The sequence below is a fragment of the Chrysochloris asiatica genome, unplaced genomic scaffold (assembly GCF_000296735.1).
Source record: "Chrysochloris asiatica unplaced genomic scaffold, ChrAsi1.0 scaffold00001, whole genome shotgun sequence".
Lineage (NCBI taxonomy): Eukaryota > Metazoa > Chordata > Mammalia > Afrosoricida > Chrysochloridae > Chrysochloris > Chrysochloris asiatica.
In genome coordinates, this window is record NW_006408519.1 from 50,357,720 (window position 1) to 50,375,300 (window position 17,581).

Genomic DNA, 17,581 nt, shown 5'->3' on the forward strand with positions numbered 1-17,581 from the left:
GGCATCAGCTCCGGGGGAGGCCCTTGTCTCCTTTCAGCATGTGTGCGCCCCGTGTTCCTTGGAGATCCCCATGTGTCTTAGCATCAGTCTTCCTCTGGGTCTAAGGGCTTCTCAGTGCAGGGACCCCGGGTCCTGGCTCGTCTTTTTCATGGTAGTGAGTCCCTCTTTCTGTGTAAGAGAAATGTGTGACTGAAGTGAAGCTATAATTTGAGTTAAGGTGGGATTTGAGTTACACCCCCTTTTAAGGCTCTGACTCCAGCTACTCCTCACACTGACTTTGAGTCATTGGATACCTGGAGTCAGGAGTGGCCCCGCCCGGCACCATCCCCACAATGGGAGGTATACAACACGTATCACAAAGTGGGGGATGTAAACATCTGATCACAGATGGAGGGCAACCACACAGGACTGGGAGGCATAGCCATATTTTGGGGGGCACAGTTCAATCCAGGACACGGTCTTTGGCAGAGGCATGGACAGGCCTGGGTTGTCCGGATGGACTTGGTGTGATGGTATGGGCCAGCAGTGGCCCTGGGGTGGCTTCTAACTCACTTCCTCTGTCCCTACCTGAACTCCTACCCTGAAGACCTGTACTCATGACAGGAAGTGGCCTCTAGGGATGGTGACCGCTCTGGGGAACCCTCCTACCCACACACTTGTTTGGATGTGGTGGGGGCCTGGACCTTCCAATCTGTGGCTCCAGGAGTTCATCATGGAGGAACCCTTGTGTTGAGAAGCAGGAAGGAGTCTTCAGATAGGGACCTCAGAGTGGGACTAAGTAGGATGTCAGTGGGTGGGTGACAGGGTGGGATGGGGACGCTGCAGGACTGACCACCAGATGGACTTGTGGGGTGGTGGGAGGGATCCGAAGAGCTGAGTACCTTGGGCTGGTGGTCTTGCTTCTGGTCTGCCGCCTGGGGACCACAGAGCCCCTCTTCCAGCTCCTCAGTGAGGTGACTAGTTCCCTACAGGTGGGGAGCCAGGGCCTAGGGGCCTGTGTGAGCCCAAGCCTGGCGTAGACTGTGTGGTCTGAGGCTGCCAGTGAGTGGGATTATCACATATCATTCTTCTTCGTCCTGCCCCCCAACCCCAGCACCCATGGTCCCAAAGGACCAGGCCAGTCTGGAGGAGACTAGGGTAGGAAGACGTGAGGTAGGTGCATGTGGCACCTATAGTGTACCTGTGCCCACTGGCCTGCCCGGGGGGGAGTGTTTCTCGGGGTGACCTGGCAGGCAGTCTGCAGTGCTGAGCTTGGTCTGCCCACTCCTGCCCAGCACTAATGACAGTCTGGGGGAGCCCAGCGGCTTTGCCTACCCACGAAGGTGGCAATTACAGGTCTGCGGTGGGACTGTGGCCTGCCAGGGCAGTGTAGAGGCTGGCAGCACGCGAGGGAGACCGCAGGAGGTGGGCTGTCTGGGTTGGCAAGTCAGCACCTTGCCTGATGAGATGGAGAGAGGGCGGCATGGGGCAGCTCCTGCCCTTAGAGCCCCTCTTCTAGGTCTCTGTGCTGGGTGGCCAGCCTCCTGGGTGGACAGTACTCCTGTCCTGCCATTGCTACTGAACCACCTCTGACCCCCTAGCACCCCTGTGAGTGTCTGAGTAGAGCTGGGCTCCAGATGCTTCCAGACGGTTGTAATCTTCTGGAAGCAGATTCCCCAGGCCTTACTTCTGACGCACCTCTGGGTGGATTAGAAGTTGGAGGGCCTTTCAGTTAGCAGTCGTGCAGATTAAACTTTGGGGCTACCTAGGGACTCCTGGCGGGGCGCTGTGGATCAGCATTGGACTGTGAATCACAAGGTCGGCGGTTCAAACCCACCAACTACTTCTCAGAAGCTCTATACAGGGTTGCTATGGGTCAGAACAGACTCGATGGCACCTAACACCACCACCAAAGGGTCTCCTTCATGTTCTAGGATTGTGGTAACAAAAGACCACAAACTGGGGGACTCTCTGAGTGAGTTCTGCCTGAAATCGAGGTGTCCGTGGGGCTGTGCTCCTCTCTGCATGTTTGAGGGGAAGGTCCGTCTTTGTCTCTTCCAGGTTCTGGTGGTCCTAGGTGTTCTTGGCTTGTGGCTGCATCACTCCCATCTCTGCCTCTCTGGGTATGTCTTCTCCTGTTATAAGGACTGTCCCTTTTCTTGCTTCACTTTGAACCCACCAGCTGCTCTGAATGAGAAGGGCCCTCACAATCTATTCTCGTAAAGATTAACCCCCCACCCCCCCCACACTGCCACTGAGATTCCAGCTCATTGCTGCAGAATAGATCCACTCTTTAGGGATTCTGAGATTAGAAACTGTTACACGAGCAGGCAGCCGTTCTTACTTCCGTGGGGCAGTTGATGGATTTGAACCGCTGTCTTTTCAGTTAGCAGCCCAATGCTTAGCCTGCAGCGCCACCAAGGCTCCTTCCTGAAAAGATTCCCCTCTGTCCGAGGAGTTGGAATGGGCTGTAGGTCACACAACAGCCACTGTAGTCTGACCTCATGGGATCTTAACCGATTCCATCTTTGAGAGTTTCCAAATGACGTCATGTTGACAGGTACAGGGTTTAGATTTCAGTATGCCTTTTGGGGGGTCACCCCGATGAGGCACCTAGGCCCTGCTGTGCCCAGTGGGACAATCCTGTGGGCAGTGGCTCAGGCTTCAGAGTGGCCAGCCACTCTCTCTCTCTGGCCCTGAAGTCGGTCAAATGGGTAAACCCTCCTACCTGTATTGTGAGGTGTGAGGCACGCCTGTTTGTCAAACACCCTGGGGCAGGCCCCGAGGACCACCTGGTCTGCTCCACTGGACCTGTCCCTCAGTTCTGCCATCTATGCCTGGGCCTTGCCAGGAGCCCCCACTGCATGAAGAGGCCAGTCCCTCGGGCCCAGGTGGGAGTGAGCTAGGACCTGCCTGGCTTCTGGACTCCGAGGATGAAATAGGATCTTCAGAACTTGGTCTCTCTGAACGGTGGGCTCACAAAAGAGGGGAGCATCTTGGGATTTGGCCCCAGAGCTCCAGGTTCAGAAGGTTCCAGCAGCGAAGGGTGGTCAAAGTGGTGGTCAGAGAGGGCAGGGCCAGGCCAACATAAGGGACAGCTTGTGTACCTACTGTACGTGGCCCTGGGCTCTGGGCTGGGCTAAGGGACCCAACAGTGGGGGTCACAGAGGTCTGGGCCTCTGCTCTTTCCTGTCCAGCTACGTGATGTTGCCCGGGCCATTCCAGCTCTCTCAGCTTCTTTGTTGCCGGCTGGCGCAGAGTGGGCCCTCGGGTGTGGTGAGCTGATGCCCATGGAAGTGGGGAGGAGCCCAGAGTCAGAGTGACTGGCACCCTAGGGCTGTCTGAACAGGTACCCGCTCCATCAGCCGTTCATCCAGGCCCTGAGCTTGGAGCTGGCACCACCCAGAAGATGTTTTGCTCCATGGTGCCCCCGCTGCCCACTGACAGAGGAGGCTATGGGGCGTCAGGACTAGGAGAACAGGAAGCAGGGCGCAGAGGGGCTGATGAGCTCCGGGAGTTTCCCAGAGGCAGAGACTCTACCTGGTAGTGAGAGCCCCATCACTGGGGGTCTGCAAAGTGGGCACTGAGTGATGCAGGTGACATTTTTGGGTCCTCCAGACTTCTGAACTGAGAGCCTGTGATGGGTCTGGACTTCTGCCCAGAACAAACAAGTGTGGGAGCCTCCCCATGCCAGGCCCTGGGACGGGGGGAGATACTCTGCTCCAGAGGCATATAGGATTGGGGCAGGTCTGTAGGCAGGGGTGTGGGTGCGGTGTGGAGGGTCCAGGGCCCTCAGTGCTGCCTGGCACAGGGAATGGAGATTTCCTGGGGGTCTCCTGGCTTCCCCAGCGGTGGGCGGACATGGACTTCCTCTGTAAGAGCTCCAGGAACGGTTCCTGCGTGTATAAATAGACTTCTGCGAAAGGCTTGTGTCCCTGCCAGCTGTAGCAGGCAGCCCCAGGCAGGGTGGGGTGGGCACAGGGTGGGGGGGGCAGGAGCCCATACTTGTAGCCTGAGCCGCAGGGTGGGCACTGTATCATGGTGTCAGGGTCACAGAGCTGGATGGGAACTTTCACCACGACACCCCTTGTACGGATGAGAAGACCCAGGTTGGAGTGACTGGAGTTGGGACAAGGAACAGCCTCTAGGGTCAGCAAACTGTAGCTCCCAGAGGTTTTGCTTTCTTACTGTGTGGTGTGGGTGAGTTGCTTGACCTCTCTGAGCTGCTGCCTCCTCAGTTCCATGTGGACCACATTGTTGCAGTGTCTGACCCCTTGGTGAGGTCAGGTGGGAGACTGACTGGGCACTGAGTTCCCAGAGCTGACCCGTCTTTGCTGGAGTGAGTCAGGAAACCATGCTGGGGAAATGCAGAGGGGCAGGCTTCCATGGGCTGAGGGCAGGTCACCTGTCTTGGGGCTAGGTGCTGTGCCGATGAGTAAAGGACAATTTGTCTGTCTGTGTCTGTCAGAGGCCCCTGGAGGAGGCTGATGGGGTCGGCTCCCAGGGGTGTACGGAGTGAGCCTGGAAGGGACCATGTTCCCGGCTGGGCCCCTGGCCAACACCTCTTCCCTCCCCCCACCCCTTCCAGGAGCTGACCGCTGATTGCTGTCTGGGAGCTGGGCTCTGAGCCGGGTTCCCAGCGAGGCAAGGTCCCCAGGGACTGTGTGTGCTAAGGCTGCACCCGCAGGCCCTGCCCCCTTCCCAGAGAGCCTCATGGTGCCCAGGACAGGTACAGAGTGGCCGCTGGGTGGGGGAGCTCCATGCTGGGGCCCATGGTCTGGGGAGCAAAGGCGGACCCTACTGATAGGGGTGTGGGGCTCCTGAAGAGCTTCTTGGGGGGAGGAAGGGTCTGAACTGAGTCTTGGAGAGTGAGTAAACTGGGGACAATGCTCCTGTGACCAGAATGTGACTCAGTTTCCTCAGCTGCACAGGGGAGAGCATAGCGCCCCCCCCCCCCATGTCATGAGAGCTGAATAGAGAACATTGCAGGTGTGTTGGGGGAGGTCAGTGAACAAAACAGCGACAGACAGGAAGCAGGGAGGTCCAAGGAGGGCTGCTGGGCAGGGCCTGGACAGAGGACTTCAGGGCTGAACCGGCAGCCTCCTTGCCTCCTCACTGAGCACCCTCACTTGAGATTTCTCCTCTAGATTCTATCTGGGGTGTGGTTACCACTAGAAGCAACCCCTGGCCCTCAGCATACAATCCTCTACCCCGCCCCCCCAATCTCTGGATGGGAATCCCTTCTGCTAGTGTGTGTGTGTGTGTGTGTGTGTGTGTGTGTGTGTGTGTGTGTGTGTGTGTGTGTGTGTGTGTGTGTGTGTGTGTGTGGGGTCGCTGGGACCTTCAGAAGGTTCAAAGGGGAGAGGCCAGGGTGATGGGTGGAAATCTTTCCTTCTGGGGGCCATGGGAGCCCCAGAAGGTTCTGGAGGGAGAGCCCCGGTGCAGGGCAATAGCTCCAAAGGGAGCACAGTGTGTAGGAAGCAGGGGCCGCCCTCACTGCCCTGATAATTCCCTTCCTCCGTCCTGGGGGCCCCTGAGCCCCCTTTGTTTGCTTGCTGGGTAAACCTTGACTATATTTAGACGGCAGGTGTGGGAGTGGGGCCAGCAGGGGCTGCACAACAAACCGGGTCGCCCGCCGGTCACCGGCCACCCCCACCCCCACCCCCACCCACGTGACGCCCAGGCGCTATAAATAGCCCAGAACTCGGCGCGGGCTCCGCATCCGCTTGGAGGCCAGGGCGCCGGTGGCCAAGGATGCGCCGCGCCCCGCGCCCCGCGCCCTAGGTCTCGGCCCCTGCGGACCCCGCAGCCCCGCGACCGCCCCGTTGGACCCCGCGGGCCGGGCCGCAGCGCACGTTGGCGCGGATGGAGGTGGCGGCCGTTCGCTCTCGGGCGCGGGTGAGCGCCGTAGTGGGGCGAGTGGTGGGCGGGGACGCGGGTGGAGAGGACTCCAGGGTTTCTGCGGACTCCCCCCGCGCGCCAGCCCCGTTTCTGGAGGAAGCAGTCCCCTCTGGCATGCTGGGTGAGAAGCCATCTCCACCCTGGGAGGGGCTGCATGCTTGGAACTCCCTGGAGAGGTCGGCCCCCCCCCCCCCCCCACCGCCGGTTCCACGCCTGTCCCAGCCCCCGCGGGACACGGAGCCTGCCTGCTCTCAGTGCTATCCATGTGCAGGGCCTTGCCTTGTCTGGGACCCCCTGGACCTCAATCTTCCCTGCCCCATCCACCCAGGGTCCCTTTTACAAGTGTCAGAGGGCACCCTCCTGCCGCTTTAGGCCTCAGTTTCTTCATCTGTAATAGGGACAGAGGTGGGGACTCCCTTCTAGGGTCTTAGAAAGAGAACTGCTCAGCAGATGGCAGGGGGGCCTGTCCATAGTGGGGAGAGAGCCAGGCTGGGGCTCTAGGATCAGCGGACCCGCGTGGGATGGTGGCAGCCGAGGCCAGAAGAGCCAGTGGACTCGAAGCTGACTGAGTTGGGGGCGGGGGTCCCATTTCCCAGATGAGAAGCCTGAGACCATGGGCAAGAGAGGCAAAAAACTGTGCTGGCTGCCCATGGTGGGACCACAGGGGATGGGTTCCACTGAGGCATTGTGACATGTGTTCTAACCTTCTGTCTGGCTCAGTGACCTGGCTTCTGTGGGGTGGGACATGTGGGACAGGAAGGGGCAGACTTGGCTAGGCAGGTGGGCTGTGTGGCGAGACCCAGCCCTAAACCTTCTGCTGTGTCCTAACTTCAGGTGTTAGGGTGCTTGGGGCCCCTGCCCAGTGGCCCTGAGACCATCTCCGGAGACTCTGGGCAGGACAGGGCGTCTGTGCTTCCCCAGTGGGAGGCTAGGCAGACCCCAGGGAGGGCCCAGGAGCCGTTGGCCTCTCTTCCTGGTAAACATACACGCCCCCGCCCCAGGGGACCCAGGTGTTTGTGTGTTGTTGGGGCCTCCAAGGAGGCAGTGGGTTTTCTTGCTGGTTGGCACTCAGAGCAGATGCACGCCTGAGCCCATATCCCTCCTGGCCCTGTATTTAACCTGGGGACCACACACACATCAGTGAGGTGTGGAGGGGGCAGCGCGGAGACCTTTCTCCGTGGGTGCCTGTGCTCATAACCCAGGGTGTGGGGTCCTGCGTGGAGACCAAGGTCTTGGGGTACAACCTGCTTGGTGGGCAGCCAGAAGAGAGGTTCTGGGGCACAGGTAAGAGGTGGGGGAGACTCTGCAGTGGGAGGACCACGGGACCCCCTTCCTTTTGTGCAGAAGGTAGGGAGGGACCTTAAGTACATGTGATGGGGGCAGGGCTTGGGCTCAGCCCATGGCTGGAAGGGGGTCACAGCAAGAAGGACTTAGGGACACTTCATCTGGCCCCTGGTTGTTCTGGTGGAGAAACTGAGGAGCAGAGAGACCAGTGGTGCCCTGTCCATGGGCAGTGGTGGGGCTGGGGTGACAGCCTGGAGAAGCCGGAGGTGCCTCCCCAGAGCCTGACACACGTGACCCTTCTCCTGGCCACCTGGTGCTGTCACCACCTTGGCATGTGGCTGGCAGTGCCCCCTGGCCCTGGATATTTGTTCCTGTGTCTCAGAACTCCTGGAGGGCAGATCCCAGCTTGTTTATCTGGGGAGTTGGCACGCCCTCTTGGTGTCCAGGTTAGGGAGCGGTGGGATCCCCGGAGCTGGAGTTAGTGCAGGGAAAATGCTTTAAGGTACACGGTTGTGAGCGGGGCCTCTGACCCCTCACCCCCTCACCTGCTCAGTGAGACCTCCGTAACAGATCCAGGCTGCTATATAAACATCGGGCTTAGAACTTCCCTGGAGCCCAGCATTCAGACCACAGGGATTGCTGCTGGTCCCAGACTGTGACCAGGCTCAGAGCTCAGCCCTGGTTCATGCGTTGGGCTTCAGAGGTTGTTTGTGTGTGTGTGAGTGTGTTGTGATCATGTGTGAGTATTGTGAACGTGAGTGTGTGCATACACATGTGTAGTGATGGTGCGTGTGTCCTGCAGCCCGAGCATCTGGGTCCTGGACTGAAGTCAGCTCTCTCCCTGTCCACCCGTCCTGGTGGCTGGTCCCCTAAGGGCCGTGAGACAGCACTGGCCAGGAGCTCGTCCTCCTTGTGCTCCTGTTTGGGGAAACCGAAGTCCCAGGAGGGTTGCTGGGAGATACATGCATTCCATGATGGTGGGGCTTGCCTCCTCATGACCCTCTTCTGCCCTCTCTCCCAGAGGTGGCCCGCTGCTGACCAGCCTGGTGTTCATGGACAGCCCCTTTGGGAGTTTTGCTGAGTACTGCCGTGCCCAGCATCGCCGACGCGCCCACCGCTGCTGAAGAGGCCGTGTAGCTGGCCCTCACCATTGCTCTCGCCTGCCCCTGGCCGCCGCTGCTCGGCCCGGGGCCGGCTCTGCCACCTGAGCCCCCTGCCCCGATCTTGGACACGCCCTGCCCTGATGGGGTAACGTGACTGGGGCTCTGCACATCGACACCACCCCACACCTGCCTGCCACACTGCTGCTGTGAACCTCACCAAGGACTTGTCTGTTGAGTTCAAGTTCAAGTTCATTTCTCCTTCGGCCGCTGGGGTGTGGGTCCGCTCACCAATGTGGAGAGTGTGCCTCAGTCAAGGACACTGGGGAACGTGGTCACGGCGGCCGGATTTACTTTGGGCTTTTCCAGTTTTCTTGGCTGAGTTTTTTTTGTTTTGGGTGGTGGTTGCTTTTTTTGTCCTTTTATAATTACTGAGCTCTGAGAGACAGGTGTTTGGGGGTGCCCGTATGACTTTGGGTGGACCTTGTTCCTTTTGGTTTCTAAAGAGCTCATTTTTTTAACTGTCCAAACCTTGGGCAGGATTACCCCCTCCCCTCAATATTTGCACAACATTTGTGCGGGTCTGGGTGTGGAGGTTTTTAAACGTTTTTTCTCTTGGACAAGCACAGAAATCTTGCTCTTGCTGAGTTTTGGGGAGCTGGTGAAGGGTACTCTTGTCCCTGTCACAAGCCTGCTCTCCACAGCCCCTTCCTGCCCCTGTGGGGCAGAGCCATGGCAAGGATGAACCGACCCGCGCCTGTGGAGGTGAGCTACAAGAACATGCGCTTCCTTATCACCCACAACCCCACCAATGCCACCCTCAGCACCTTCATCCAGGTGAGTGGCCTGGGACAGAGGGCGGGCTGTCTGGGAGCCAGGGTGGAAGTGACAATTGCCAACCTCAATGTCCAGGACTGCTCTTGGGACCAAACCTCACAGCCCTGATCACAGGACCCTTGTGGGAGGCTGGACGAGTACAGCATGGGGCTCAGTGAGAGCATGGGTGGGTCAGGCCATGAGCATGGGAGCTGGCCGTCTGCTGGCAGATGGAGGACCATCCTGTGACCAGGAAGAGGGATCAGCTGGTGGCCGGGTCAGGGCTCAGATTGTAAGAGGACCAGGGCTCAGTGTATGAGCGATCAGGGCTCAGCTTGTTACAGTTTGAGGATCTGGGCTCAGACTGTGAGAGGACCAGGGCTCAGCTTGTGTCAGGGCTATGGCTCACTGATGACATCAGGGCTCAGAGTGTGATTAGGTTGAGACAGCCTATGACTGGGATTGGGGTTCATTTTGTGACTGGGATCAGGATTCAGTGACTTGTGTCAGAGTTGATCTTGTGATTGGGATCAGAGTTCATGGTGTTATAGGGATCAGGGCTTAGCCTGTGACTGATATTGGGGTTCTGTGTATGACCAGGGTCAAGGTTCATTGAATGACCACAGCCAGGGCTCACGTATGGCCTTGGTCAAATCTCAGTATGTGATGGGGTCAGAGCTCAGTATATGACCACAAGCAGGGCTCAGTTTATGACCATAAGCAGGGTTCAGTGTATGACCATGATCTGGTCTTAGTATATGATTACAATTATAACTCAGTTTGTTACTATAATCATGACTCAATATATGACCATGATCAGGGCTCAGTAAATGACCATACTCAGGGATCTGTGTATGACCATGATCAGGACTCAGTATGTGACCACGATCATAGCTCAGTGTATGGCCATGGTCAGGGCTCAGTATATGAACATGATGTGGGTTCAATATATGACCATGATTAGGGCTCAGTATATGACCACGATCATAGCTCAATATATGACCATGATTGTTGTTGTTGTTGTTGTTAAGTGCCGTCGAGTCGGTTCCATGATTAGGGCTCAGTATATGACCACAATCATAGCTCAGTGTATGGCCATGGTCATGGCTCAGTATATGAACATGATGTGGGTTCAATATATGACCACAACCAGGGCTGAGTATATGACCATGACCAAACCTTGGCACACGAACAGTCAGGGCGCACCCTGTAACCTGGCCTCAGGGTCTGGACCTGACTGAGGGACCTAGTGTTGAGGACTTTCAGGGATCTGAGGTGGCCCCTCCCTAGAGCCCCTCACGACCTGCCTGCTCCCTGCATTCTCAGAATAGTAGGCCTGTCCTCACTGTGTCCGGCATCTCTGTCCCCTGATGTGAGGGCCAGCAGCTGACTCCTCACACTCCCAGAATAGCTGCTTTCCCACCCTGCACGTGGCCACCTGCGGAGAGGAACCCTTTGTCGGATGTAGATATCCTGCCTGGCTGTGAGACCCTTCTCTTTCCCTCGGGGCTTCCTGCAGGGACTGTCCACCCTGAGGCCCCTGCCCACTGACCCATGCAGTCTCGGGTCACCCAGTGACTCTGTCTGCAGGAGGCTGGGCATAGACAGCATGGTGGGGTAGGATCATCACAGATCACCCCTGCCATGGGTGAGCCTGGCGTCTACCACCAGTGGGGGGGAGGGGTTCATGATTGGTACCAGACCCTTTTTATCTTGTTGAGGAGACTTGGCCCTGCCCCAGGCAGGATCTCTACTCAAGAGGGTCCCAGCCCCTGAGCTCTGCTTCCCTCTGCAGGACCTGAAGAAGTATGGGGCCACCACTGTGGTTCGCGTGTGTGAGGTGACCTACGACAAGGCCCCACTGGAGAAGGATGGCATCACTGTGGTGGTGAGACCCTCGTGGTGGGGGCTGGATTGTGGGTCCCTGCTATCACAGAGGCCCTGCTGCCTTACTGGGGGATCACTGGAGGTTCCTGGTGTTACTGGGGGTCCCTGGTGTCACTGGGGGTCCCTGGTGTTACTGGGGGTCCCTGCTGCCTTACTGGGGGTTCCTGGTGTCACTGGGGATCCCTGGTGTCACCGGGGGTCCCTAGTGTCACTGGGGGTCCCTGGTGTCACTGGGGGTCCCTGGTGTCACTGGGGGTCCCTAGTGTCACTGGGGGTCCCTAGTGTCACTGGGGGTCCCTGGTGTCATGGAGGTTCCTGGTGTCACTGGGGGTTCCTGGTGTTACTGAGGGTCCCTGCTGCCTTACTGGGGGTCCCTGGTGTCACTGGGGGTTCCTGGTGTCATGGAGGTTCCTGGTGTCACTGAGGGTTCCTGGTGTTACTGAGGGTCCCTGGTGTTACTGGGGGTCCCTGCTGCCTTACAGGGTGTCACTGGTGTCACTGGGGGTTCCTGGTGTCACTGAGGGTTCCTGGTGTTACTGAGGGTCCCTGCTGCCTTACTGGGGGTTCCTGGTGTCATGGAGGTTCCTGGTGTTACTGGGGGTTCCTGGTGTCACTGGGGGTCCCTGGTGTTACTGGGGGCTCTATTGTCACTGGGGGCCCTTGCCATCACTGGGGCTTGTGGAGGTGAAGCCTGCTGAGGGTAGTGAGTGTGGCCCCCCCGCTAGAGGGAAGCCATCTGCCAGGACCTGTCAGCTGAGTGAACTTGAGCCAGGTCACACGTATGTTGGGGCTCATTCTGGGACGCTGGCCCCACCCGGATCACGCCTCTGCACTGTCCTCTGTCCACCCTCAAGGTGGCCTCTTCCCGGGGGTTGCCTGAGGCTCTGGAGGTAGGGTGGGGGAAGGACACCCTCAAATTCGGTCTGGAACGTCTGTTTCAACAGACCACACTCTGAAGAGCATCTTACATCCCCTACCCTACCAGGCTCCCACCAGGGGCTGGGGTGCCCCAACAGTCCTGCCTAGTGTGAAATGGCCCCTGAGGCCACTGGACACCCTCCCAGCACTGCCAGGAGAGTAGGGTCCCAGCAGGCTGCTGGCTCCACACCAGGCCTCTATGGGACCTGCCCCCAGGGCCATCTGCCTCTCCACACTTGGTTCTGTTGCCGGGCAGCGGGTGGGAGGGTGGCAGGATGCTGGTTTGCCAGGCGGCTCCCTGGAGGCTCTGAGGAGGGGCCATGGGGAGGAGCCTTGGGGCTGTTTCCCTGGCTTCTCTGGCCCGGGGCCCGCCCAAGCGAAGAGTTAGGGGGAGCCTCGGGTCACAGAGCTGTGGGACCAACCCTTTGGGGTCATCCCAGCCTGATTGGAAAGCAGCCCCTGTGTGTGGCTGGCGGTGTGGGTGTGGGCCACCTGGTGTCCGGCAGGCCCTGCTAAGCCTGTGTCCACTCCTCAGCACTGGGGCCTTCCATTTTGACCAGCATCATTGTGCTTGGTGGAAAGAGTTGGAGCTTTCTAGATTTTGGGGTCACATGGGTCTAGGCTGGCCTGAATCCTACCTCTCCCCTACCCTACCCCCCTTGAAGTGGTGACATGCTGGTCTCTTCCTGCAGTGGGTGACAAGTGAGGAAATGGCGTGGGAAGCGTTCTTAGCGCTGGGTGTATCCAGAGCTGTGCCCTCTTAGACAACAGCAAGACGGATTGGGGTAGACCGAAGGCAGCGTGCAGGCCAGCTGGCCTCCAGTATGCCTGGCCCTTGGGAGGGACAAGGGGTCCACCACATCCACTGGGCCCCATGAGTCACCCGGCCTCAAGAGCGGCTAAGACTGTGGAATCCGGCAGGGCCTCGAGGACTCCCCTATACCCTTCCTTCCTTCATTCTTTGGGGTAACCGGGGCGCGGGGGGGTCCTGCTCTCAGCTGGGCATGGGGGAACACACAGTGGCACTTGCTCAGCCTGGTGTAAGGACAGTGACCAGGGGGGCCACAGGGGTCATGGGCCAGAACCTCTTGAGCTGCTAACAGACACATGGGTGTGCATGTGGGACCCCAGGATCACAGTGGGCTGGTGGGGGTGGGGAGAGGTGTTTAGAGAGGGCTTCTTAGAGGAGGTGGCAGGTCAGGGAGGAGGAAGAAGGTCCTTGTTGACAGCTACTCAGTGAGGAGACTCACACCCTGACCCCATGCCTGGGGCTGCCTTCTCCCCACCTCAGTGTCCGGTGCTCAGTTGGCTATTTCCCTCCCCAGGACTGGCCGTTTGATGATGGGGCACCCCCTCCTGGGAAGGTTGTGGAGGACTGGCTGAGCTTGCTCAAGGCCAAGTTCTATGAGGACCCCGGCAGCTGCGTGGCGGTGCACTGTGTGGCTGGCCTGGGACGGTGAGTACCTGCCAGCCAGCTATCTTTCCCCTGTCCCTCTTTGTACTGACCGCTCCAGGGGCCCAGACAAAGCCTCCCTGCAGGGGGAAGTTCTTCCCCTAGTCTGTCCCGACTCCTTGTTGCTGTGGCTGAAACCTCAGCCGGCCCTGCCCCTCCCCAGAAGAAAGCCCGCCCTCCGTTTGGTTGAAGGGGCACCTGGCAGTGGAAATCTGCCTAAAGTGGGAGGAGACAGCTCCAGAAGGACCCCTCAGTGTGTCGGCTCTGCTCCGGAAGACCCTGCCCACACTTCATCTGGACTATCTTTCCCCACGCTCCCTCCCACACATGGTGCCCACAGGGAACCAAACACAGAGAGGCTACTGGGTCTGCTGAGGCGGCACGGGGGGCGGGAGATGGAGGACTGGACCCTCTAACGTGGCCCTGACACCCCCAGGGCCCCAGTCCTCGTAGCGCTGGCTCTGATCGAGAGCGGGATGAAGTATGAGGACGCCATTCAGTTCATCCGACAGTAAGTGTCCCAGGGGCTGTGGGAGGAGCAGGTCCCTGAGCAGGTCCACACACCCCACCTGCCCCGTGACCCTGGGCTGTCTGCTGAGACGTCCATTCCCCGACACATGGAGCCTCAGCCCAGGTGCCAGCATGTTCCACCAGACTGCCCTGGCACCGAGCGGGGACTGTTCCCAGAAGGACTCCAGAGCCTTCGTGTGGCTTACCGACCGCATCCACACACGGGGTGGCTCTGGGGAGGACCTGTCACTGTTTCATCCCATTCAGTGTGATAAGGAAGAGGGTTGGGCATGCCTGACCTGACCATAAGGCAAATTCGTGGGGTGGACGAGTGGGGGCTCTGCCGCCATAACAGAAGCACCCCAGAGCTGTAGAAATGCACACATTTCTCACCAAGGTTCATCTTAAAGGGGCGCTCAGGGGGGTGGGCAGTCCACCAGGTCCCTGGGCTTCTAGACATATCAGTCATGTGTCTGTCCACACACGTGTCCCCCATCTGTCTGTGCCCACACGCATTCCCATCTGTCTGTGTCTGTCCCCACATGCATCCCTATCTGTCTGTGTGTCTGTCCCCACACGCATCGCCATCTGTCTGTGTCTGTCCCCACACACATCCCCATCTGTGTGTGTCCCCTATACATGTTCCCATCTGTGTGTCTGTCCCCACACGTGTCTCACATCTGTGTGTCTGTCCCCACACACGTTCCCATCTGTGTGTCTGTCCCCAAATGTCTCACATCTGCCTGTGTGTCTGTCCCCACACATCTGTGTGTTTGTCCCCACACGCATCCCCCATCTGTCTGTGTCTGTCCCCAAATGCGTCCCCCATCTGTCTGTCTGTCCCCACACATGTCCCCATCTGTCTGTCACCACATGTGTCCATCTGTCTATGCGTCTGTCCCCACACGCATTCCCGTCTGTGTCTGTCCTCACACATCTGTGTGTCTGTCCCCACACATCTGTCATGTGTGACCTCGCTGACACACAGGGTCCCACCCAAGGCATCAAGCTCAAACTCACAGCTGTCCACTCGATCTGGACTCCTGACCCTGGAGAGCAGAATAAAACTGACTCCTAGGTTTCTGAGCTTGCCACCATTATGAGAGCAGACAGCCTCGTCTTGCTTCCACTGAGCAACCGGTGGGTTGGACCACCGCCTTTTCACTTCCCCATGGCACCACCAGGCTCCCCTGGGGGATCTGAGCCCCACAAGCCAGACTCATTGCCCACGAGTACATCCCTGTCCTAACAGCCCTGTGTAGGGGTTCTGAGGCGGAGCGGTGGGTGTATTTGAACCCCTGGTTAGCAGCCCAGTGCGTAGCATACTCAGCACATAGATTTGGGGGACACACTGCACTCCACAACACCTCTGCTCACACCCACTGGGGCCTGCTCCTTAGAGCAGTAATGGGCAGCCTTGACCCGTCTGAAGAGCACAGGTCCTGAACTGCCCTGACCACCCTGGGTCTGCAGCCTGTGTGGACGCTTCTTTACGCCGTGGCGAGTCCTTGGTCAGCTGCTTGCTTTTCAGAGGAGCTGTCCAGGCAGCATATCGTCCTCCAGGTCTTCCCACCCCCATGGGTACTGGACAAGCTGGGGTCCACACAGCTGCCTGTGACACCCCTCCACTGCGGTCCTGGTTCCGGGCTGTCCCCACCCCGTCTCGCTAGCATCTGAACTCTGAGGGTCCTCAGGCCTGTTCTGAGAGGACTCAGAAGGGATGATGCGGCACCCAGACCTGGCGCTCCAGCCCAGTCCACTGCGTGCACATGTGAGACACACACACACACACACACACACACACACACACACACTCACTGCTCCTCAGACCTCTAAGAGCCCTGCTCACTTCTCCCTAGATGGGCTTGTTTATCGGTGACACAGGCTTCCTTTGCCCCTAGAGAAAGTGTGTGTCTGCCGGGCTTGTCAACATGGGTGTGCGTTCACACACATGGTCATACACAACGGCTCTCACCTCACATCACACACACACGCTCACAAGCACATCACAGCCCCCGTGACACACACGGTCACACGTACACTCTGCACACACACACCACCGCCCCATCACACAAATGATCACATGTACACTCAGCGCACATATACACCATCACACACACATCACATGTCTACTCCGCACACACACACTACACCCCCAACACATACATGGTCACATGTACACTCCGCCCCCCCTCCCCCATACAACATTGGCTTTTCTTTATCTTCAACCTCTTCTCATCCCACCTCACACCGCCTTGTCCACCTGTACATCTTTGGCCCATGTGTGTCCTTCAGTGGTCACTGTGCCAGTCAGCACTGGCCGCATATGCCACAATAAGAGGCAGGTCTGACTCCAGTGACTTCAAGCAGACTCGGGGGTCCCCAGCATCTCTGGACCAGAGGGAGGGGGTGGTGGGGACCCCCAAACACACACCAGCCCTCAGAGGAACTTCATTGGCCAAAGCGGGTGACATGGTTTGACCTGAGGTCACAGAAGGTGGGGACATATAGGTCTACCATACACCTGGTCACCTGGTGTCAGCCTTGTTGGTCCCCCATCTAGGAAATGGTCTCCTGTCACCTCACCAGGTGCCTGTGGCCCAGGCTGGTCTGAGGGGACAGCTGGCCTCAGGGCTGGCTTCAGCCACAGGACAAGAGCAGAGCCATGGGCCTGGGACATGGGCCTGGGAGGTGGGCGGCCTGTACCTCAGGGCAGAGGGGCATGAACGAGGGTGCTAGGGCGAGGAGGGTGAGGGATGGAGCATGAGTGGGGCAGATCTCAGGGTGGTGGGAGGGGGACCTGAAGTGTGGCTGGGAGGGGATGTGGGGAGGGGGCAGCAGCCACTGCCCTGGAGGACCCCAGGGCAAGGGGTCGTTGGCTTCCCTGTGCTCAGTTTTTCTTCTCCCCTTTCTCCCCACTCCATCCTTGCTGATCCTAGGGGCTCATGGTCTGGGGTGGGGGTGTGTGTTGGGGGACGGGGGAACTAGACCATGGGGTGGGGTCCTGGAAGTCAGCCTGGAGGATGTGACAGGGTGGAAGAGGTAAGAAGGGTCCAGCTGGCTGTCAGGATGGACGAGAGGGTGGAGCCCCCTGGACACCTTGCTCTGCGGACCACCGGCTCCCTGGGGCTGGCCTGCTGACCCCTGTCCTCTCATCAGGAGGCGGCGTGGTGCCATCAACAGCAAACAGCTCACCTACCTGGAAAAGTACCGGCCCAAGCAGAGACTGCGGTTCCGAGCCCCACACACGCACAAGATCAAATGCTGCGTCATGTAGCTTGGGACGCCGGGACACCAGTGCCCAGCAGTGCCCAGCAGGAGGGCTTCATTCAGCGGCCCCACACCCCTGCTCTGCACCCTGGGCTTCCTGAGTCTGACTCCTCGTGTCAGCCTGTCCCCCGTGTCCTCAACCTGACTGTCTCTCCTCTTCTTTCTGGCCCGTGGCCTCTGTGCTGTCTCTCCGTGCCCCGACTCTCTCTGTCTCTCCTGGCCCTGTGTGCCTGTTTCTGTCCCCCACGTCCCAGTCGTGTCCCTGAATCTCTCACTCAGAGACCCTCCTTGCAGGCGCTGTGCACCCCTTCCCGGCAGGCAGCTCTCTCCTTGGGCTGGGGTGGGGTGCACTTTGTAACCACTTGGCCAGCACCTCCCTTCGGCTGTCGGCCTTGACCTATTCTCTGCACCTTAAATTACTGGGCTCTCGGGGCAGCGATGTTCTGGTCACTCAAGGGCAATA

General features: G+C 58.8%; 1 protein-coding gene across 2 annotated transcripts; it reads left to right on the forward strand.

Annotated features, from left to right (window-relative positions):
• The first annotated feature begins 8,996 nt into the window (after positions 1-8,996).
• PTP4A3 (protein tyrosine phosphatase type IVA, member 3) lies at positions 8,997-17,125 on the forward strand. 2 transcript variants are annotated; one of them, XM_006830730.1, is made up of 5 exons: positions 8,997-9,101; positions 10,876-10,968; positions 13,211-13,341; positions 13,775-13,849; positions 17,008-17,125. In XM_006830730.1, exons 1-5 carry the CDS (start codon positions 8,997-8,999, stop codon positions 17,123-17,125), a joined length of 522 nt encoding a protein of 173 aa, XP_006830793.1. The 2 variants fall into 2 exon arrangements, with proteins under 2 accessions (XP_006830793.1, XP_006830794.1); XM_006830731.1 differs by lacking the exon at positions 13,775-13,849.
• The last annotated feature ends 456 nt before the right edge of the window (positions 17,126-17,581 follow it).